The sequence below is a fragment of the Mastigoproctus giganteus genome, chromosome 1, assembly GCF_048544385.1.
Source record: "Mastigoproctus giganteus isolate SK-2022 chromosome 1, ASM4854438v1, whole genome shotgun sequence".
Taxonomy (NCBI): Eukaryota; Metazoa; Arthropoda; class Arachnida; order Uropygi; family Thelyphonidae; genus Mastigoproctus; species Mastigoproctus giganteus.
The window spans coordinates 220658364-220683453 of NC_143575.1; the positions used below are offsets into that span (position 1 = coordinate 220658364).

At 39.0% G+C, this 25090-nt stretch overlaps 1 protein-coding gene across 2 annotated transcripts in view; it reads left to right on the forward strand.

The window, feature by feature from the left end:
- Window positions 1–25090, forward strand: part of LOC150091538 (peritrophin-1-like) — a 103461-nt gene that overhangs the window by 65099 nt on the left and 13272 nt on the right. For both annotated transcript variants that reach the window (XM_090384465.1, XM_090384471.1), the window contains exons 3-4: window positions 1598–1807; window positions 14451–14498. In XM_090384465.1, the coding sequence (XP_090240591.1) occupies window positions 1598–1807; window positions 14451–14498 (258 nt within the window). The remainder of the gene's footprint in view (window positions 1–1597; window positions 1808–14450; window positions 14499–25090) is intronic.

Below are 25090 nucleotides of genomic sequence, written 5' to 3' on the forward strand. Positions count from 1 at the left end.
AAACGGTTTTCGGAATGTGGTATGCATGCATGCCTATCGGCCCAAGAAGAAGCCTTTGTTGACCCAACAAACGAGGAAGAAGCGACTTGCGTGGGCTAAAACGCATGTTTCTTGGACAAAAGAACAATGGGACACGTCATCTTTTCTGACGAATCGAAAATCAACCTGCATAGCTCGGATGGAAAGCGATATGTCAGAAGACGAAAATCAAAGGCATAACCATCCTGACTGCATAACACCGACTGTAAAGTTCCCCGCCGGTCAAATGGTCTGGGGATGCATAATAAGCAAAGGGATGGGGCGAATTAAGTTTATTATCGGAATGGTGAATGCAGAAACCTACACTACTATCTTGGAGGAGTGCCTGAAACCCGTTATTAGGGATCATTACACAGACGTCCAAAACTGCATTTTTCAACAGGCCTCAGCACCTTGCCACACAGCAAAATTGGTAAGTTTTATGCTATTGAGATTTAATGACGAGTTTGTCTTCTTGTCTCACAAGGCTTAAAACATACTTGCACCAATGTTTTCCCTCGTTTTTCTCCCTTAAGGCGCAGTCATACCTCAGAAATGCTGGCATTACAGCGTTGGACTGGCCCGGCAACAGTCTAGATTTGAACTCTATTGAAAATTGCCGGTACATAATGTCGTCTAATATTGCTCAGAAGAAGGCAACAAGTAAGATTCAGCTGCAGGAGAGCACTATAAGGGTGTGGTACCACGAAATTGGGCAACTGTATATCCAGAAGTTGGTTAACTCTATGCCAGATCGTTGCAAGGCTATAATTGCAGCTCGAGGAGGAACAACAAAATATTGAGGACTTATTTTGCCGACTTACAGTACATAATACTATACGTTAACTGGTCATTTCAGTTTGTACACGTAAATGCAATAAAATGTATGTTTGGTTGTCGCGATTTCTCATATTTCCATTAATTACGCATTTTACCCTTTGGGAAGATATTTATGGCAATTGGGTATATCAGGGGAGTCTTTTTATTGGCTTTCATTCACAGAGATATATATCCCATCTAACAAATGCATTTCGAACATTTCTGCAAACCCATAATGCAGCGCAAAACATATTATTTGCAAAATTTACAAGTGATGCAGTTTTTTGTCCGCCACTATATGTACTGTGTAGTGATTTTGAGATTTTTCATTAGATTCTGCTTAGTAAATCACTGAAACCTACACATTTTACTCTGGGGGCGATCGAAGTGCAGGTGAAAGTTGAACTATGTAGAAAACTACCTGAATATTAACATGGCTCTGGACTGCTAATATAGGAACTGTTTTCAGCAATACAGATATTACCGGGCTGCTGTTTTATATAGAAAAAAGTAATTTGAGTAGATTTCAGTAGGTTTTGCTTGAAGGCAAGCTATCTAGGACGTTAGCGGGCTTCCACCCAACAGAGTGGACGAAATATGCGTATCACACTCGTGCCAAAAAATCTAAGGTACATAGTTCGATATGTGTGGGAGTATAGATTAATTTCGGGTGGAGATGGTTATACTATTGACACACACACACGCGTCAATAAATAACTAAATCCTTAAGTTCAAGAATATATGCAGTTTCTATTTACAGATTTCTGGAAAAATGAAGGCTTAGGTGTTCGCGACTCTAGATGTCCTGAGGAGGATGGAGAATTTGCTGCACTTGTCTCACATCCAACTGACTGCACCAAGTTCTATATATGCAGAAAAGGTCTGGCATACATCAAAACATGTCATTTCGGCCTTCACTTTAATGACCAAATTAAAGTGTGTGATTATCCTGAAAATGCGGGATGTAAAGGTAGGTTGTATCAATTGTCTCTGTAATTTTGTATATCAGTAGAAGCGAATTTAAACTTTTGTGAGCGGGGTTGGAATTTAATTCGGGAAACTAGAGATGTGGGGCAATGTTCGTACTATAGAGGGAACTCCCCCTCTAAAGGTTGAGATTCCTCTAAAGATGAGGTCTGCCAGATGCTAGGAATCGAACAGTGAATAATTCATTATAAGAATCCCTGTTTCTCTTTTGCATTTATGAATACATTTATAGTAAGAAAAAAAAGTTGTAGGCGCATTTGCATTTTAGGCCATGTTACCCCATATATATAATGTGTTTGTAAATTGCGTTTTCTGTGGTCGATTTGTTGTTTGCTGAACGGAAAACTCGAGTTTCCGAGAGAAAAAACCATTACCGAAAAACTAGAAATTTTTTTTTCAGGTTCTATGGTCATTTTTCTTGAAAAATGTGTCCGAGTCCCACAGTAGCAGGAGCAAACGCGTGTCCATCACGCTGGAAGACCGGCATAATAATAATATAGTAATAAAATATAATAATAATAAACATCGCCCAAATCGCTTCAGCGGATCTACCTCCCGCAAGGTTGAAGTGACGGCTGAGGCATATAGTGACGCCTTATGGCGTCGTTCCAAAGAACTAATACCATCACTGAATACAAGCCAAAGCTAAACAGGTCCACCTCCATAGATGGATGATGTCGAAGAGGTGTAATGAACATAGTGCATCGAGTGTGACGCATTCGGGCCTTGGGTAGCGTGGTCGGTTCGAAGAGTCGGAGACAGTCTCCCGAGGTGGACAGTGGAGCCAGTGGCGCTGTCCTCCTTATGACTACTACAAGAGAAGGGCAAGACCACCCATCCCAACCAAATGGAAGTGTTTTCTATGCAAGATAGCGACCACCCAGGAAGGAAGAAAACATCAACGCATGAAATGGAGCATCCAAATGAATACGTTCATCATGTAAACGTACTAAGAAGTAACCAAAGTGAGAGACCGATATCACAACGTACAGATGGAATGGTTGGAAAGATTCCCGAATGTTCAGATCACTGAACAGCGGAGAAGAAAAGGACCGTCGTCATGAAGAGCCTGATAGCTCCTGCAATCTTGAAAACAATTAGGCAGGATGTGAGCGAACAACTACGAAGAACAAAGAATATGGACAACAGCGAACCAGAGGAGGAACAACAAGAAGAAATAAAACCCAGACCAGCTGAAGTGGAAACAGACGACGTCATAATATCCAGAATAGAAGACGAGTGGAAGAACGCCCAAACAGAATTCGTTCGAGGAAATTTACCCCACAAAAACCCACGTCATACCAAAGCAGAGACCAAGTAGAATCTTGAGGCAAGTCAAGACCACCTTATTAAGCACATTACCTCCATTATAGCCATCGACACATCCGTGTATTGTGCTGTTGATGCAGCCACGAGCATCAAATGGAAGAGAAACGAGAGACCAGCAGCAGAAGAAACGAAAATAAAAACAAGAAACCACCAGTTTGGGAAAGAGAGCCATCAGCAGAAGACAGAAGAACTGAGAGTCAAGATAGGCTAATTAACACAATATCAATGGTGTAATAGGAGTAAGAAGTTGATTGGAAAAGTGAAAAATATTCTCAAGAAAGAAATTATCCACAACAAACACGAGAACAAAAATCAGAGAATAGGAGAATACTTAGACACACTGAAGGATAGGAAAATACTTCAGTAGGCCCAACAACGAACCCTGTGGAATTCCACAGGGTTTGTTGTTGGGTCCACTGCTGTTTTGTATATTTATCAATGATATTGATGAAGGTATATTAGGCTTAGTGTCGAAGTTTGCAGATGATACAAAGGTTGTCAGGGTTGTTAATGACAGTAATGGCAGTGTGCTACTACAACAGGAACTAGAAAATTTGGGTAGATGGGCTGAGAAGTGGCAACTGAAGTTTAACATTGACAAATGAAAAGTACTGCATATGGGTAGAAGTAACCCCAGAGGAACGTACCAACTGGGTGGTACTACATTTAGCGTGGTAGAAAATGAAAAAGATCTGGGAGTAATTGTGCAATCAGATGTGAAGTTTTATGAGCAATGCAGACAGGCTGCAAGAGCAGGTCATGGTGTTTTGTCAATGATATAAAGGAATTTTGCTAGCAGGGAAAAAAAGGTGATTGTCCGTCTGTATAAGGTAATGGTCAGGCCACGCCTTGAGTACTGCATACAGGTCTGGAGGCCTCATTTTAGGAAGGATGTAGATTTGCTTGAGCGAGTGCAGAGAAGGGCAGCAAGATTGGTGAGGGGAATGAAGGGATCCTCTTACCAAGAGAGGCTTAAGTTCTGCAAATTGCAGCGGATGGAGACTAGGCACCTCCGAGGTGATATGATAAGGCCTTGAATGGATCGAGCATGCTGAATTCTGATGGGATTCTTCCACTTGTTCAGGTTGCGAACCTAAAGGGCCATAAATTCAAATTGAGGAAAGACAGCTGTAGAACTGATGTGCGGAAATTTGCCTTTAGCCAGCGGTTGGTTAATTGCTGGAACAATCTTCCATCTGTCATTGTGGAAGTTGATAGATTACATAAATTCAAAAAGGAACTGGACAAACATTTAGAGGGAATGGTTGTGTGAATTTTTTTTTTTTTTCTGGGTGATGCTGCATAAGCTCATACGCTTGTTTTCGTGCATCACATGTCTCTATTACTATTACTATTATCTGCAAACTGGGATATTAATCGTCATATGCCTTCATCGATATTATTGATAAATATAGATAACAACAATGGGCCCAACACCGAACCCAGGGGTACTCCGCTAATAGCATTAGTCCATAAAGAGAATGTCCTTTAATTACAACTCTGTCTTCTCCCATTCAACGATACCGTTATCCGTAGCAGCAACTTTTCCTTAATGCCACACTGCTCCAATTTGTTCAGCAGTCTTTTAAGTGAAGCAGTATCAAAAGCTTTCCTGAAATGTAATTATATGATGTAAAAATTATTTTTTGCATCCAGTTCCTTTCTGACCACCTCTTAGTATCCAATCAAAATGATCAGACAAGATTTCCCTTTAACAAACACATGCTGCTGTCTGTGAAGTATAATTGGGACTTTGTCCAGATGATCCTCCATTACTTTTTTTTTGTCAGTGACTACATTATTTTCCCTGGAACAGAAGTGAAACCAACAGGTCTGTAATTACACGCGTTACCCTTTGATCCCCATTTGCGAATTAGGGATACATTTACACATCTCCAGTTCGTGGGGACCTCCATTGAATCCAATGATGCTCTCATAATTATGCCTAAGGGTTTGCTTGCTTCCATTGCTGCATCCTTTAATATAACTGTTTAACTTATTTCTTATGTTTAACTTCAATAATTTCCCTTCTACTTTCCTCTCAGTTATTATAATAACAGGGAGCTTGAAAAACTTCTCGCATCCCCTTCCGTAAAGAATTTCTTATTTCTGAATGTAGATGGAATATACTCATTCAGTTTGTCAACAACTTGAGCAGGATCATCAACCAACAGTCGAACCATCAATGTGAAGTGGACCAATTTGATTCATCCCCTTCCTTCTAGAGTTTACATAAGTAAAGAAGTCTTTTCTGTTTTTCTTTGCATCCTACCCCAAAGATTTCTTGTAATCTGCCTTCGCTTGCATGACCTCCTTTGTGACTTGATTACAGACTAGTTTATATCTACTATAGGCTTCTGTATCACATGATAATTTATATGCATCCCATGCATTTTTCTTCTCTGCTACGAGTTTCATCAGTTCTTCTGACATCCATTTAGGCTTATAGCTTAAAGAGTATTTTTAGTTGGTACGAAAATCCAAGTATCTTCTATGATTAATTCCTTGAATACTTCCCATATGGAATTTGCTGATGGTAATATCACCAGTTTGTCCCACTGTATAGAACTAAAGTGTCTGAGACCACTGTAATCAACTTTACCAAAGCAAAAACCTTTCCCTTTACCCTTGATAACAATTACATCTTTAAGTAAATCTCAAATCAACACGCTGTGATCACTTCCACCTAGTAGTTTTTTATCTGCACTTTTTTAATGCATGAATAATCGCTGCTGACAATCAGATCAAGACTATTACTTCCTATTGTTACGTCTCAAACATTCTGCTATAGAAAACAGTCATTCAGTGAATCCACAAAAGTCTTGCTTGTCTGTGAGTGACCAACCCACAATTTCCAGTCAATATCAGGAAAGTTAAAATTCCCCATTATGAGACATTCAGATTTACTTTCCCACTCTATTTCTCTCTACAGCTGTTCGTTGTACTCATTAGCGTCATTAGGTCTATAATAAACTCCTACTCTCATTTTTGCTTTCCCAGTGGTTATGTCACACCTAACTGGTTCAACATTGCACTGGCCACCCATGTCAACTGGATGCATTGCCTTAGATTTTATGTGCTTCTTAAATAAGAGCATAACCTCTCCTCATTTCCTGTCCTGCCCGTTCTGTCTGTATACATTTTATTCCCCATTCTCAAATTCTGAATTGCTCATAACTGCATGACACCACATCTCTGAAATCCCAAAAATGATCTGCATTTGATGTCTTGACCAGCACTTCAAATTCATCAAATTTATTTACTATACTCCTTTCTTTGGCGTACATGCACGTATAAGTTCACCTACTCTTACTCTTAATTACTCTAACACAGCCCATGTATTTATTTTTTTCCTAATGACACCCAGCAGTTCTTGAATTCCCAGCACCTTGCTTTCAAGGCTGCTGCTCATTCCAACAGAAGCAGTGCAAGAATCACTTTCACCTCTGAATGCAGTTATTATTAATCTATTTGTCTGTGTAACCCCCCCCCCCCCTCAGACTAGCAATTTTCCGACCTACCTAACACTGCCTTGATAGCATCAGCAAATATTCTTGCATCCTTTCTATTTAAGTGTATTTCATTCCTATTAAAGTAGTCTCTCCTGTTAACAAGCACAGACCAAACTGGGAAATATTCTACCCCATATGCCTTGCACAATTTCTCCAAGACGAATTGATTGACAAGGTTCTCATCATATACTCCCTCTATCGTGTCTGGGCAGGATTGCAGACACTTTCAAATTTAACCCTAACTCGTGACTTTCTTCCAACATTTCCCTATACATGTACTTGTTACGTAAGTATGCAGATCTCCTACTCTTAATGTCATTAGTGCCAACCTGTACAACAGTATCACCTTTTATACCCTTAAAAGAAGATACCCTGTGCTGCCACTTTATTAGATGCACCCCTGCTGTGCACACAAATGGTTTGTCCCACAACGTTGCAAGTCATATGACCACAGTTGTGGATATAAATGCAGCAGAACACTCTCTCTAGTATCAATTAAGCGTACAAACCGTAGCAAGAATGGGGAAAAGAAGTGATCATCTAACGGACTTCGAACGTGGCATGATAGTAGATGCAAGATGTGCTGGACAAAGCATCTCTGAAACGGCAGTTCTCCTGAACTTTCCACGCACCACAGTTTCAAGGGTGTATCGAGAATGGCGCAACGAACAGAAAACATCCTCTCAACGGCACTTCTGTGGAAGAAAATCGCTTGTTGATGAGAGAGAGGTCAGAGGAGGATGGCTAGAATTGTGCAAGCAAATAGACGGGCCTATGTTGCAAATCACGTCAGAATACAACCTTGGTGCGCAGAACAAAATATCGCAACGGACAACTAGTCGCACTTTGTCGCGAATGCTACAACAGCCGACGGCCACATCGCGTACCTTTCTTATCAGTGAAGAACAAGAGAGCACGCCTCCTGTGGGCACAGCAACACCAGCACTGGACTATCGAGGATTGGAAAACAGTTGCTTGGTCTGACGAGTCGAAGTTCCTGGTGCATCATGTTGATGGAAGGCTCAGAATTTGGCGAAAACAACATGAATCCATGAACCCGTCATGTCTGACGACTACTGTGCAAGGTGGTGGAGGCAGTGTTATGGTGTGGGGAATGTTTTCTTGGCACACGTTGGGTCCATTGATACCCACAGATTCACGTCTGAATGCCACATCGTACCTAAACATCGTTGTTGACCAAGTGCATCCGTTCATGTTGACAGTTTATCCTCAGTCAGATGATTACTTCCAGCAGGATAATGCGCCGGTGCACAAAGCCCGAATCACTATGGAATGGTTCCAGGAACATGACAATGACTTTTCTTTGCTGCAGTGGCCCGCTCAGTCCACGGATCCCAATCCTGTTGAACATCTTTGGGATGAGCTGGAAAGGGCTGTTCGCTGCAGACCTCCGTCGAATCTCAAGGAACTGAGTGACACCCTCATGTCTGCATGGTACTCCCTTCCTGCACAACGTTTTCATCATCTTGTTCAATCCATGCCTAGACGAATTTAGGCTGTTTTGAAGGCTAAAGGAGACTCAACACGCTACTAGGTAGGTGTACTTAATAAAGTGGCAGCACAGTGTATCTGCTCTACAATGTCATCAACTTTTTCCCCTAGCAGACATACCCTGGTCCTATTCCGCCTACTCTTTTTGTACAATATATTTCTTGTTTCCCTGACAATAGAGTCGCTGACAGCAACTAGCTCCTGAGACCAGTGCATTCTGTCTTGGGATTTGATGCTGTGTTGCCTGATGATCATCTGGAAACTCTGGTGTGGTGATGTGAGCAGCGGAGAGCATAATGGGTCCAAATTTAACTCCTTCGAAGGCATTCACCCTGTTCTTCAAGTTGTCATAGAGTGCGTTAGCAACTCTGAGTGGCGCCTAATATCCTCACACTCCTTACATCGAGCGCACACACACACAACGAAATCTCCCTTGGCAATATTATGTCCTATTCCTGCTATCTGCAAACATCAAACAAGCCGTACATCTCATAAGCCTAGATTCGGAGAACAACTGCCCCCTTCAGTTCTCCCCAGAGCCGCAGCACTTCCACTAGTTTGAGCCCTTTGCTTTGCTGCTCTGGTCGGAGGCATGATTTTCGTTGAAACTCAATATAATTGCTGTTCAAAGAGATACATCACCTATGAATTTCACATTTCTAACCCTTTTTTAACCCATAAATGGAAAACAAAATGAAAAGTTCACCAGGTGCAAACTAATATTTATTTTAACCGCCTCTGTCCCTGATGACAGCAGCACACCGTCTAGGCATTAACAAGATCAATTTCTGAAGATTATCATCAACTGATAGTTCGTGGTTCCAAACACGAATTATGGCTTTCTGAAGTTCACGAAAGGTCTTTGGTTTCGTTTTAGCATCTGCAAATTCCACACGTTGTCAACAGTTCTCTTTAGGATTTAGATCCCGGCTGTTTCCTGGCCAGCTAAGAGTTGTAATGGCCCGTTCTTCCAACATTTTTTTCACCTGTAACAAATGTAAACACATTACTGTCGAACCTCTAATGCAGAAATGAAGCTAAAGTTACTACAGAAGTGCGTACTTACATTTTTCGCCCGATGACAAGGAGCAGAGTCGTCCTGAAAGATGCAGTTACTTGGCAGGTTGAAATGGTCGGCAGCAATTTGTCTTCCAATATAGCCAGGTATCCACTGGCATTTACAAAACCTTTTTTATAAACTGCAGGTGACCTACTCCTCGATACGAAATGTACCCCCATATCATTTGGCTGATAGGGAATTTCACTGTAAACGCCATACAGTCTGCATGGTATTCTTCACCACGTCTATGGCGAATCGTTTGTCTCCCATCAGAGCCATGCAGGTTGAATTTCTTCCCATCCAAGAAAATAATTGACTTCCACTGCTCGGGGGTCCATTTGACATGCTCCTTACACCAAATTAATTGGGCCTTTTTCATTTTTTGTGTGAGGAGGGGCTTCTTCTTAGGACGACGGCTACAAGTCCATTTTTGAAGAGACCTCTACTGACTGTTACTGCACTTGCACTCCTGTATGTTCTTCCCATTCACTTTTTAGCTCAGCCTAAGAAACTTGACGGTTTTTAAGGCATAAGCGCTTCAAAATGCGGTCCTGTTTTGGCGTAGAGTCTCGTTTGCATCCTGTTCCTTTTTTCCTATCAGCATAACCGGTATTGTTGAGTTTGGAAAGAAATCTACTCACTGTCGACTGATTACACTCTATAAGCAGTATGACGGGAAGAACATCCTTCCTCACGTAAAGCAACAATAGCACTCTTTCTTCGTGGTGTCGACTGCACATAACTCGCCATCCTGACACAAGCAAGGAATGACTGCAACTCTTGCAGAGCGTTCTTATATAGCTGAAAGTAACAGCCGATGCAATATTACGTCATTTCCTACACGAGTCAATCTTATCTGATGTAATCTGTAAGAAATATTGCCATATACAGTACTTACGTTATTCGGACGACAATTACAATTTTAAGGGGGTGATGCACTTTCTTTGAACACCAGTGTAATTAAAAATACTTCCCTAAATAAATATATCTGAGCCAGTAATACACTATGCACCGTTTATGCTATGAAGTTTACGTTAATAATTATATATAATTAAAATTTGAATGTTCTTATCGAAACACCAGTTAAGCGGAAATCAGTGGCGGTTCGTGACTCTGATGTATGGGGTGTGGTGCTTCTTAAGGTTACACAAAATTGCCTTGGTTATAAGACATGTCGACATTTATTTATTTATTTTTATTTTATTATTTTTTTTCTTCTATCCAACACGACTGGCTATTATTTCTTTATTTTTCTTATTTTACTATATTAGCATTAGCATTAGCATTAGTAGAGGCATTTGATGCAAGAAAGCAAGCTTATGCAGCATCAGCCAAAAAAAAAAAAAAACCCACTTCCACTTCACCCCTCTGTTCGTTCAAAATACCTGTCCAGCTGAGCCTTAAACTTATTTAGGCTATCAACCTCCACCACAAGGGATGGCAGTCTGTTCCACCAACCAACCACCCGCTGGCTAAAGGCAAATTTCCGCACGTCTATCCTACATCTGTCTTTCCTCAATTTGAATTTATGCCCTCTCAGGTGATTTTTCTGAGCTAGAGGAAGAATCCCATCAGCATTGAGCATGCTTAAACCATTCAAGGCTTTATACACCTCTATCAGATCACCTCGCTGGTGCCTAGTCTCCAGACACTGTAATTTGCAAAACTTAAGCCTTTCTTCGTAAGAGCACCCCTTTGTTCCATTCACTAATCTTGTTGCCCTTCTCTGTACTCGTTCCAGCAGCTCTACATCCTTCTTGAAATGAGGCCTCCAGACCTGTATACAGTACTCTAGGTGTGGCCTGACCATTGTCTTATACAATGGAATAATCACCTCCTTATCCCTGCTGGAAAAATTCCTGTATATCATTGACAATACTCCATGAGCTACTCTTGCAGCCCGTCTGCACTGCTCAGAGAACTTCATATCTGCCTGCACAATCATCCCCAAGTCCCTTTCATTCTCTACCACTGTCAGTGTAGTACCACAGAGTTGATACGTTGCTCTGGGGTTGCTGTTTCCCATGTGTAGTACTTTACATTTGTCAATGTTAAACTTCATTTGCCACCTCTCAGCCCATCTGCTCAACCTTTCCAGATCCTGTTGCAGCAGCATAGTGTCAGTAGTGTCCTTGACAACCCTGCCAACCTTTGTATCATCTGCAAACGTGGACATTAAGCTTGATATACCATCATCAATATCATTTGTAAATACAGAAAACAATAATGGACCCAACACTGAGCCCTGAGGGACTCCACTAATAACATTAGTCCACGATGAGCAGTGTCCATTGATTACCACTCTCTGTCTTCTCCCCCTGAACCACCCCTTTATCCATAGCAGCAATTTGCCTCCAATGTCACACTGCTCCAATTTGTGTAGCAGTCTTTCATGTGCAACAGTATCAAAAGCCTTTCTAAGATCCAAGTATATAATATCAAAGTTATTCCCTGCATCCAGTTCTTTTGTGACTGCATCATAGTATCCAATCAAGTTGGTCAGGCAAGACTTCCCCTTAACAAAACCATGCTGTGTCTGAGCTATAACTGAAGTCTTGTCTAAATGATCCTGCAGTGCTTCTTTAACCAGTGCCTCCATTAATTTTCCTGGAACAGAAGTTAAGCTCACAGATCTATAATTACTTGTGTCAGCCTTTGATCCTCCTTTGTGAATTGGGGTCACATTTGCATATTTCCAGTCTATGGGTACCTCCCCTGAGTCCAAGGAAGCTCTCATAATTATGGCTAAGGGTTTGCTTACTTCCTTTGCTGCCTCCTTTAATATAACTGGATAGATCCCATCCACCCCGGGTGCCTTTCTTGTGTTTATCTTCAACAGTTTCTCCTCCACGTTACTCCCAGTTATTTCAAGATTCTGTAGCTTACTGCTAGAGTTGAATACACCTCTGGCATTCTCCTTGCTGAATAACTCCTCATGTGTGAATGTCGATGCGTTTTATTTTAAACTCTTTTCTTTCACAACTAGCACAACGGGTTGTTTCTCTCTCTCTCTCTCTGGACTTTTTCTTTGTTTTTTTCTCTCCTTTCTTTTCCTCTGGAATGGACCCCAGAGGATCCTGTCCCACCTTTTGGCAATACTAGGTGGGTCAGAGTCTCTTTTGAGACAGTACGTGCTTTACTGGAACTGGCCCACCTTCCCGTGGTGTGGACGAGAGTACCCAGTATCGTCTGTCCAGGTGACTGATGCTTCTGGGTAGCCAAGAGGCCAGAACAGAACAACAGAATACACGCAAACCTATACCAACATATTTCTGGCCCTTTACAGTTGACCCTGTTCTTCACAGAGACACGAGTTGGAGTTGAACAGACCTTCCAGGTTCCATCCGATACATATACAAAAGTAATAAACAAGTTAAAAATACTACAAAACATTAACTGGACACTTACTATTAATAGACTTGAGTAATCTTGAAATTTTATTTAAAAATAAAATCCATCCTTCGGTTATTATTTGTTGAAAATAGATTAATAACTTTTTCATTCAAGTTTGGTGCGCTGTTGAAAGCTTTTCTCTGTTGAAAGCATTGCTTGAGCATTTAGCCTTTCCTGATTCATAGTGCTCCTTAAAAATGTTAATGTCGAATGGCAGCGTTCGGGCTGCCATTCAAAAAGAATTTTTATGAGTTTTGTAAGTTCACCAAGAACTTCTGCTAGACTATTTTCTGAGATAAATTTCAGCAAGTCAGTTAATTTGCAATAATTGTGTAGATCATGTTTGCTATAGAAAACTTGTAATTCCGTCAGAAGTTTTTCTCTTTCAATCATAGGATATGCCTCATTAGTCTCCCTTACCTCTTCTATTGGCATTTTCGTACGAAAATTAACAAAGTTCTCCTTGTTAAACAATTTAGCAGCAATTAATTGCTTTGTAAAAGAATATCTCTCACCTATATCAACACTTACATAGTCGCATACTTCCTTCGCTTCAATCATGAGTGTTTTTGAAGGATTTTCGCCATACTTGGAATTCCTGATTTTTCGAATGCATATTGGCAACCCACCGACCTGACATTGACTCTACCACTGGGAGCAAAATGTGGAACTGTCTAGTGCACAGTTCCGCCTACGGTTAAACTTCAAAGTTAAAAACGATTTCGTGTTTTTGTTCGTTTATTTTTGAAATGACTATTGGAAACAGATTACAGAATAGTTTAGGGCTAAAGCCTCAGGTTATGTGAGGAGTTAACTAGGTACTAAACTATTCCGTAATCTAAATAGCTTAAACTATTCTGTAATCTAAATTACTCCACACTATCAGGCATCTCTCATATTGTGGAGTTATACTTCGCAACTGGGTTGTTATCATTGCAATACCAGGGTACCTGCCCACCCACTGATGTAGGGCCAATAAGCTCCAAAACGGTGCCGTATGAATGATGTTATCCGCTGAGAATAAGTAACAATAGTCTTCTCCTATGGTGAATCGTTACTTATTCGAGGAAGTGCAATATCATAGTAACTCGTTGTGAAGGTATTCACAATATGAGATATACTTAATGATGCCAATTTATAACTACTTAAGTAGTTGGCTATGTACTGAAATGATGCAATTGCACTAACTTGCACGCTACGTTATTGGAAATACACTGTAGTTGTTTACCCATGAACCAAAGTCCTTAGGCTATGGTTGGACCTGGATCGACCAGGCTCTGTTTAATATTTGTATTAAATAAAGCAATTATTTTTTTATTTTTTAAAATTTTATATTATTATTATTATTTTATTTTATTTATTTTATTATTATTGGAAATAGGGGATGAGTATACTATATGCGGGACCTGTTAATAAAAATATTCATTGTTCTTCACAAAATTTCATATAACTCCGTTCATTGTATATTTAGATTTAAAAAGCCTGGGGTGCTGCAGTTACGCAGCGCCTACCAACGAGCCGCCCCTGCTGTATACTGTCTGTAAATTGCGTGTGTGCTTCGCAGTTGATTTGCTGTTTGCTGGACGGACGAAAAACCCGACTTTCCGGGTGAAAAACCATGCTACCCACGCCTGACACTGCCTAACTCAGCCACGTTGTGAAAAAGGCCCATAAAAATGTTTATACCAGCTGTACTATCCACGAGGGCTATAATACTCATAAACATTGTAGTAGTCTTTATTTAATTGTAACAACGTATCAAAAAATCAATTATTTCCCAATTATAACTTATTTTATATTAATTTCGCTTTTCTTTTTAGGCGACAGAATAGTTCCGGATGACAAGGACCAAATTTCCACAACAACAGGTAACAAAACCTCCTTATTATTATCATTACGAATATTAATGTCCACTAGGAACCTTCGTCCCCTGCTCGCTGCGCTCGCTTCTTTTGATAAAATAAATACAGCAGCCTTCGAAATTTTGTGGGTCTCTTCCTTAACTATGAATACATAAATACGTTACATATGGAAATCGACAATGGTACCGCGTGGTCATCTTTTATTTATTTTATAAACAAAGCGCGAGCACGAGGTTCATCTAGCTTGATCGCGCTAAAACAGAAGCTTGTTTTACCACAGAAAAACAAGCTTCTGTTACGTATTACCACGTAACCCGCATCCCTCTTCCTCATTGGCTGAATAAATATCACTAGGAGGAAAATTATTTTAATGTATAGAAAGATTATACAGTATCTGCAATAAGGCCTCTAAGGTTGGGATTATTCATACCACAAATTTAAACAGATACACCAACCGTTGAAAACTGGTTTAATAATAAAATAAAATGATACAAAAGACTGTAATATAATATTTACAAAAATTGATTATTTACAAAAAAAAAAAAAAACTAGTTTAAGACAAAAATAAATAAAATAAAATAGGTAAATACGTTAAAATGCAATTAAAATATAAATTAAAAGCGATAAAAACACTATTGAAGCTTTCGGAGGTGTCTGCCTCCTTCCTCAGCAATAATGAAACTTAAGCGACATATCCTTAAATACCAGGTTCACGGCACACGTGGACGACCAGGCGCATACTCGGTATTCCTTTCACGTGTACCAGAACCGGAAGTGGCCTGGGGGCGTGGAAAACTAAAACGTTGATCCATAACCCTCCGAAAGCTTCAATAGTGTTTTTATCGCTTTTAAATTTATATTTTAATGCATTTTAATGTATTTACCTATTTCATTTTATTTTATTTTTATCTTAAACTAGTTTTTTTTTCTTGTAAATAATCAATTTTTGTAAATATTATTTTACAGTCTTTTGTATCATTTTATTTTATTATTAAACCAGTTTTAAACGGTTGGTGTATCTGTTTAAATTTGTGGTATAGAAAGATTATACAACAGGGAAAAATTTAGTACCATATAAACAAAGCTAAAAGAATCTTGTCTTCGGTATGAATTCATGTTGCACGTGGGGTTTTTAAGTATATCATCGACCATATTGCGCCGTGTATATACAAACTGTATAAATAAATACATTTTCTGTTTATACCCCGGGACGACCAAACGGTCAGAGGAGTTCACAAGATAGACAGAAAAGAAGAAACAGCGCCGTATTTAGCAGTCACGAGCTTGAACCCCGGTCACTCTCAAGGCACGTGTAGTTATGTACCCGTGTCTGACCACTCGGCTACGGCGGCCGTATAATATGTCTGTAAATCGAGTGTACTCTCTGGTCGATCAACCTATTCGATGGACAAAAAAACCGAGTTTCCAGAAAAAATAATATGCAACAATTGACTGAGACCGACTAAATCAGCCACATTATGAAAAAAGCCAATAAAAATTCCCCATATCATGACGTGATTTGTACCCAGGCTTTTTCTTCTATGTATAAATAATTATAAATAGAAGAAATATATTCTATTTATAATTAAAATTATTTTTTTTCCTTCCCCAAATCTATTTAGTACCCTAAGGTGAGGCAAAACGATTGCTTTTGGGTTTCTTAAATTACGTGAGAAATTCCTTTGCTCATTCAACTCTTCAAAAATAATGTTGAGATTTTTCACAATTAAATGTAACTTCAATTTTTGAACTGGATAAAGGATTTTATATTTTAACAAAAATTACCTTCGCTTATTCAAGTCATTCCAAATATTTTTTTCCCATTATAAATCTCAAAATCCTGTTAATTAAGTTGTTTATTACCCTTACTTCAGATAGATTTTCTCGTTCCCATACGTTGACTAAATAATTGAGTAGGAATCTACCAGTGCATAAAATGAAATAACTTTTGTTCTAAGATTTAACTTATTCTTAATGTAGTAAAAAAAAGTAGACATAAAATCTTATTTTCTATACAAGTTTGTTATATGAATTGCCCAACTAAGACTGTAGTCAATCCATAACCGAAGGTAACAATAATTTGAAATTTCTTTCACAGTTTGACATTCGCATTTCTGGAAATTCTGATCATGAAGGCATTCGTGTTTATGTAATTTTAAGTTTTTTCCAACTGTATATAAGATTATATCATCTGCATAAATTTTTATAAAAGATCTCTTAATTACTTCAAATACAGTATGTCATTTATATAATATTGAACAATATTGAATTTTTTGATGGATAAATTGTATTTTTGTTATTTTTTAAAATGATTATTTTTATTTCTCCCTGATTGGGTTCCACCGTGTAACGGATACTGGTACCAAGTGCACAGGATAGTTGTTGTTGTCTGGTGTTACTGTTGGTCGAGGAACTATCTGACTATCTTACAGGTGTTCAGAATTGCGAATTTCTGGACTTCCTTGTATTTGTTCTCTGGGAGACATATTGCTACAAGGCTGTTATGTAGGGTCTTTGGCACCATACCGGTGGTTGACACGATGATCGCGATGGCCGTTACTTGTTGCCTAAAGTAATGTGCTACTTGTTGCATACGCCATAGCTCTTTGATTTCCTGTCTTAGGTCCGTATACTTTCTAATCTTTTCCTTGTAGATTTTCTGGAGGTTGCCAGTGCTGGCCACCGCCGTGTCAATCAGATATGTAGCCTTTTCCTTCTTAGGAAAAAGACTACCTATCTGATTGACATAGCGTCATGATTGATATAGCGACAAGGGTTATGTCCGGTCTGTTTTGCGGGATTATCTTTGCCGTTATTATGGCGCGGTCCCATACAGCTTGGAGTTCGTACTTATAATACGGTACTCTTTCTTTGATCAGCTGGTATTTCCACGCTAACTTCTGATGTATTATCCTGGCTACCTGGTCGTGTCTTCGAGTGTACTCCTTTTGGGTTAATAATCGTGCGAGAGCTATTTCTATGACATGGATTGGGCCCGCATATGCGTTCGAAAGAACTACAAAAGGTTTCTGCCTATTTCAGAAATTGATCAAATCACATACACACCGTGAACCACTCGAGCCTCTTGCTACTCGCAATAGGTTCGAGTTCACTGAATTCCTTATCACAGCTAGGATATGATGGATTTAGTTATCTTCTCTGTCCTATCCCCGTCTCTAAATATGAATTCAGACCTCCATTATGAAAACATGTGACTTCTTAAAACGTGGTACACGGCTGAGCAATCCGCTCATCTAATCATTGAAGAAACTAAAGGAAAGTATTCGTGCCGCTTCAAATTCAAGCTGTAATTCAGGAACACAGAAATCCTGAAGTCCTTCTGCGGTATGCCGACCTCCGCGTTTTGTTATTTTTTCTAGGCAGTGTAAATATTTTTGTGGCAGTGTTTATGGCAATTTACTTGTATTCCTGGTATACAGTCTACGCGGAATTATAACACGAAGTTTGTCATCCTGCGCTCCTCTGTAATTTACTCATCAAATATCGTATTCTTGTTGTAAAATACCATCATTTTTATGAGTAAAATAACAGTATGTCCAGTCTGATGTTATTTTCTACTCATTTTGCTAAGTATTTCTTAAATAGGAATTGGAATGAATTTTTCCTGTTTACTCTAACTTCCTCCAGACACATATGCAATTATATGAGTGAATGGGAAAGCACAGATAATTTTTTATGTAATTTTATATAAAACTATCACCACAAATCGCTTAACCGTTTTATCGTGAACACTTTTGGTTTCAGGAAAGAAAATATTTTCATATGACTGGTAAAGCACTCTCAGAGTGACTACATCCTGCATCATTTGATAAAGCTCTCTCTCTTCCGGTGCATTACAAACCGGGTCGCCCGAAATAATCGTTATAATATCTGTCTATTGCTTACAATGCTATAGCCAGAAATTATAACAGGTTGCACATAGTATATTTGGTCTTAGTAAGGCTTTTGATACTGCCCTAAACAAACGATTTTTGATTAAGTGAAACAGCCTGCTATTGGCGGGAAGATAATGGTGGATAAAAGGTTGGTTAAATTATAGGAAGCAAGGTGGGTTATAAACGGCTGTTACTGTGAGTAAGGGGATCTATTGTGGGGTTTCAACCTGCGTAGAATAAAATCTGTCTTTAATTTCTTAAAGGAATTACAGCTTATTCTCAATAAGGAATTAAGATCTTAGTGTGGGAAGCTGACAGTTATTAAAGACAGCAATTCAGTCATTGAAGGAATGGTACAGGAAGTACTATGAAATCTCTGAGAATAATCTGTAATTCCATTAAGTAATTACATTACTTTATGCAAGTTGGAGTGTTTAAATTTTCACTTTTCTCCATTTTCATTTACCTGTTAATCATGCCACTTAGAGACCACCTTACTTCATTACTGAATGTCTTGTTGGTTTTGATGGTTGTTAAAGACGTTGATGCTAAAATCTTCTGACGATACAAAGGTGGGTGATAGTCGATAACAACGAAGGCAGCCTGCTTCAACAAGACCTGCATAAATTATTCAGTTGGCCAAAAAAAAAGTAGAATTTTTGAGAAGAAACAAATTTAAGCCAGTTGATAATAAAAAAGTTTTTGTAAAAACCGACTCGACGGACTCTCAGTGGTATAGATGCACCTCGTCGGTCAGCACATGGTGTTTTATCTACGATGTCTGGAATTTGGAATTTTGCTGTCAGGTACGAAGTGGTATAAAGCCATTATTAAGCCATATTTTGAACGTGACGTACAGATTTGTATGTACAGAAAATCGACTTCTATTTTTTTTTTTTTTTTTTTTTTTGACTCAGAAAACTATGCATAGTTTCCTTTCATTTTTTTGACAGTATATAAGTGAATAGTAATAAAACTAACATTAGGACGTTTGTAATAATTTGAACTGATAATAGTAAAATATTTGAATTTCTTGGAGGGTGTACCCCTCCGTGTGTATTTGATGGAAAGGGTTGTAAAGAGCAATAGGGTTATTTATTGATATAAAGAAACATTCTTAGAACATACTTCAGTTTTGTGGGATTGCAAAGTCCTGAGACAAAATGTCTGAATGAGGAACTGATTGAAGTATTTAAGGCTTAATTAAATTAAATAATAGGGTTTGTCTTTTTGTTTTCACAAGAGACACAAAAGGATATGCAATTAAATTAAGTAGGAATAGTTATAGAATGTATAAGAAAATTCTCCTTTTTTGGTGAAGAGCTATTAACTGCTGTAACAAATCTTGTAAAATTGGAGATTATAGGAAAGGTTGAATATCTAACTTAAATGAAACTAGGTAAGTTTTTAATGACTAATATTGAATAAGCTCTGGTTCCTTGCATAAATCTGACGTTATTATACAGAAGTAATTTAAACAGCACGAAAATAAAAGTAAACAAGTTGGCCTAATCCAGCGTTTGCCAAACATGATTTATAGTACTCCTTGTGATAATTAAATTAATGGTTTTGAAAAGGACTGTCCAAGATATATTTACAAATGCTTGTTATAAATGTAAAGAATTTAATTAGTTTACAAAACTCTTTAATTAAAGAGTTTTGTCGTAACTGATTACTTCGATTATATTCATATCATTCGAATTGGTTCTTTCGATTATGGAAAATCATTCTGTTGTGACAAATCATTATTATGGAAAATCATTGGATCATTTCATTTATAATAGAATGCTAGTTACTACTGATCATTCGATTATGCCTATCACTAACTTCTACAACACATATGCAAAATACTCAATTATTTTACTTTACCGGAGTTATGCCGGATTCTGAGAATCGTGATACTTGTGATCCTAATGGATAGCAGAATGCCTTGGAAGTTACTGTACTTATAAAGGTCAAAAATAAGGTTCCATTTTAACATTAAGTGGTTAGTTTATGTAATCAATATACTCCCTTACTGGTGACACGCGTTTTTTTATTTATATAGCAAATGTCGAGTATCGGGGACTATCTCTTAATATTATACATTTAGAACTTCACTTATATACGAGTAACAGTATCAGTTCCCGACTTTTATACAACTGCATGTAGGAGAAATACCGCTCTCTTTTCCCCCACGAAACGTTAATTTTCAACAGTGAGGTATGGGAGGAGTACTATTCCGACCCCCTTTTTTTCCCTTGTTTGAAAATTGTAAACTGTTAATTCACTTGCATTAAAAAAAAAAAAAAAAAAAACCGCCTACATCTGCATTTGATGGCGTATACCTGAAGTAAGAAATGCGCACATAATTTCTTCATCCATTCTGCTATTAGACCACTACTGTTATCGCTCTGCTTACGGTATCCTGATTTACAATGTCAGTTAGCCACTTACGCAAACCCATCAATTACTTAATTTCGTATTTAAAAATTAATCCAGCAGATTCTGGTATAGATCATAAACTCGATTCCTGATTGTAACTTTTCGAACATTGATTAGCATTAGCATTAGCATTAGTAGAGGCATTTGATGCAAGAAAGCAAGCGTATGCAGCATCAGCCAAAAAAAAAAAAAAAACCCACTTCACCCCTCTGTTCGTTCAAAATACCTGTCCAGCTGAGCCTTAAACTTATTTAGGCTATCAACCTCCACTACAAGGGATGGCAGTCTGTTCCACCAACCAACCACCCGCTGGCTAAAGGCAAATTTCCGCACGTCTATCCTACATCTGTCTTTCCTCAATTTGAATTTATGCCCTCTCAGGTGATTATTCTGAGCTAGAGGAAGAATCCCATCAGCATTGAGCATGCTCAAACCATTCAAGGCTTTATACACCTCTATCAGATCACCTCGCTGGTGCCTAGCCTCCAGACACTGTAATTTGCAAAACTTAAGCCTTTCTTCGTAAGAGCACCCCTTTGTTCCATTCACTAATCTTGTTGCCCTTCTCTGTACTCGTTCCAGCAGCTCTACATCCTTCTTGAAATGAGGCCTCCAGACCTGTATACAGTACTCTAGGTGTGGCCTGACCATTGCCTTATACAAGGGAATAATCACCTCCTTATCCCTGTTGGAAAAATTCCTGTATATCATTGACAATACTCTATGAGCTACTCTTGCAGCCCGTCTGCACTGCTCAGAGAACTTCATATCTGCCTGCACAACCACCCCCAAGTCCCTTTCATTCTCTGCCACTGTCAGTGTAGTACCACAGAGTTGATACGTTGCTCTGGGGTTGCTGTTTCCCATGTGTAGTACTTTACATTTGTCAATGTTAAACTTCATTTGCCACCTCTCAGCCCATCTGCTCAACCTTTCCAGATCCTGTTGCAGCAGCATAGTGTCAGTAGTGTCCTTGACAACCCTGCCAACCTTTGTATCGTCTGCAAACTTGGATATTAAGCTTGATATACCATCATCAATATCATTTATAAATACAGAAAACAATAATGGACCCAACACTGAGCCCTGTGGGACTCCACTAATAACATTAGTCCACGATGAGCAGTGTCCATTGATTACCACTCTCTGTCTTCTCCCCCTCAACCACCCCTTTATCCATAGCAGCAATTTTCCTCCAATGCCACACTGCTCCAATTTGTGTAGGTCTTCCATGTGCAACAGTATCAAAAGCCTTTCTAAGATCCAAGTATATAATATCAAAGCTATTCCCTGCATCCAGTTCTTTTGTGACTGCATCATAGTATCCAATCAAATTGGTCAGGCAAGACGTCCCCTTAACAAAGCCATGCTGTGTCCGAGCTATAACTGAAGTCTTGTCTAAATGATCCTGCAGTGCTTCTTTAACCAGTGCCTCCATTAATTTTCCTGGAACAGAAGTTAAGCTCACAGGTCTATAATTACTTGTGTCAGCCTTTGATCCTCCTTTGTGAATTGGGGTCACATTTGCACATTTCCAGTCTATGGGTACCTCCCCTGAGTCCAAGGAAGCTCTCATAATTATGGCTAAGGGTTTGCTTACTTCCTTTGCTGCCTCCTTTAATATAACTGGATAGATCCCATCCACCCCGGGTGCCTTTCTTGTCTTTATCTTCAATAATTTCTCCTCCACTTTACTCCCAGTTATTTCAAGATTCTGTAGCTTCCTGCTAGAGTTGATTGCACCTCTGGCATTCCCCTCGCTGAATAACTCCTCATGTGTGAATGTCGATGCAAAATATTCATTTAGTTTGTTAGCTACCTGAGCAGGATCATCAACAGTTGACCCATCAAGTGGACCAATCTGATTCATCCCCTTCCTTCTAGAGTTTACATAAGTAAAGAACTCTTTGCTGTTTTCTTTGCATCCCTTGCCAAGGATTTCTCGTAATCTGCCTTCGCCTGCCTAACCTCCTTTGTAACTTGGTTGCATATCAACTTGTATCTATCATAGGCTTCTGTGTCATGTGTTAATTTGTATGTATCCCATGCATTTTTCTTCTCTGCCATATGCCTCATTAGTTCATCTGACATCCATTTTGGCCTAAACCTTGAACAATATTTCTTAGTTGATATGTAAAGCCTAGTAGCTTCCAAGATAAGTTCTTTGAATGCTTCCCATTTTGAATTTGCTGTTGGTAACATCATCAGTTGGTCCCACTGTATAGAATTTAAATACTGTCTCAGTCCATCGTAGTCGCTTTTACGGAAGCAATAACCGTTCCCTTTACCCCTAATGGTAGTTACCTCTTTGAGTAAATCCCACTTCAGCACACTGTGATCACTGCCACCTAGTGGTTCATTTATCTGCAGATTCTTAATGCATGAAGAATCACTGCTGATAATCAAATCAAGAGTATTACTCCCTCTAGTTGCCTCCCGAACATGCTGATGTAGAAAACAATCATCCAATAAATCCACAAAAGCCCTGCTAGTGTGTGAGTGACCTGCCCCCAAATTCCAGTCAATATCTGGGAAATTAAAATCTACCATTATAAGACTCTCTGATTTACTGGCCCACTCTATTTCCCTGTACAGTTTCTTATTATACTCATCAGAGTCATTAGGCCTATAGCACACTCCTACTCTCAATTTTGATCTCCCAATGCTTATGTCACACCAAACTGACTCAACACTGCACTGTGCAGCGATGTCGACTGGCTTCACTTCCTTGGTTTTTATGTGTTTCTTAACTAATAGCATAACCCCTCCCCCCTTCCTATCCTGTCTATCCTTTCTGTAGACGTTGTACTCCCCAAATTCCAGTTCTGCATCCCTTATATCTGTGTGACACCACGTCTCTGATATCCCAATAATATCTGCCTTTGATGTTTTGAGCACTACCTCAAATTCATCAAATTTATTTACTAAACTCCTAGCATTGGTGTACACGCAAGTATACCTGCACCTGTTTCTATTTTTAGCTACTCTAACACAACCCATGTGTTTACTTGTACCGCAATGGCTCCAAGCAGTCTCTGAAATATCATGCATCTTGTTTTTCAGGCTTCTGCTCATTCTAATAGAAGCAGTGCAAGAATCTCTTTCACCTCTGCCAGTGGCTACTGTCAATCTATTGGTCTTTGTCTCCCCCTAAGCTAGCAGTTTTCCGACCCACCTAACGCTGCCTCAATAGCATCAGCAAATATTCTTGCACCCTTTCTATTTAAGTGTATCCCATCCCTATAGATTTGCGATTTACCTTTGCAGATGCAAAACTCGAGGCCAATATCGTGAACAACATATATTCAAGAAGAACAGTTCTAATAATGTGTAATATATTGTGAAAAAGAATGGTTGACGGATTGCTAATTTCGATTGTCAAAGGAAGGTCAAGTTAATTAAATGGCTCAAATCATGTATTCATGTATTTGATTTCATGTTTGATGTATTCATGTATTCTTCGCCCAACAAAACAAAAACATATTAATATTTTTACGATGCGCAATATGCCCTAAGTGGCCCTTGCGTCCAAAATTCCCAATAACAGCAACAATAGTATAATATTTGTGCCTCCATTCTCTAATGGAAAGCGAAATATGTGCCGCTGTCCAAATTTAAAAACCTAAAAGTCAAACCAGAGGCGAAACTATATAAATTTTGTCCCACTCTCGATTTTTCCCACCGGGATCTTTAAAACGATACAAAACCAGCCGTTGGTCCCCCGAACTCCTAGGGGGGGGGGGATGTGGAATACCTGGCTGTATAGTAGTTTCGTCACTGAGCCAAACAACGCCCCATTCCTCAAAAGCTGAGAACTAAGTAGCGAACTATCCGGAAAATGGAAACCTTCCTTCGATAAGATAAAACTTGTCCTTTCCGGTAACCGATATTTGAAGCTCAAAATGTACGAGGGGACTCAGTTATTCGTTTCCACTTCGATAAATGAAACGGCTTCAGAATGTCCACTATTGCTTTTCGAAAATGCAGTCTATAATGTGAAGTGATTTAAACACGAAGTGGTTATATTTGCTACGCTTGTATTATTTCTGCCTGCAAAAGATCTGCTTACTGCTGGGCTTTACAGTAATTTGTTAATTTGGTCTGATTTGGTCCTCTTTTTTTTTTTTTTTTTAATAGGAAGTTTTTAAAAATTGTATACCCTTTGTCGTGATTACACAACTGTTTAATTCATGTGAATAATGAAAGTTGTCTTCTCCTCTTTTTGTAAATGTGCTATGCAAAACAAAGTTATTTAATTTTATCAGTATGTATTAGTTA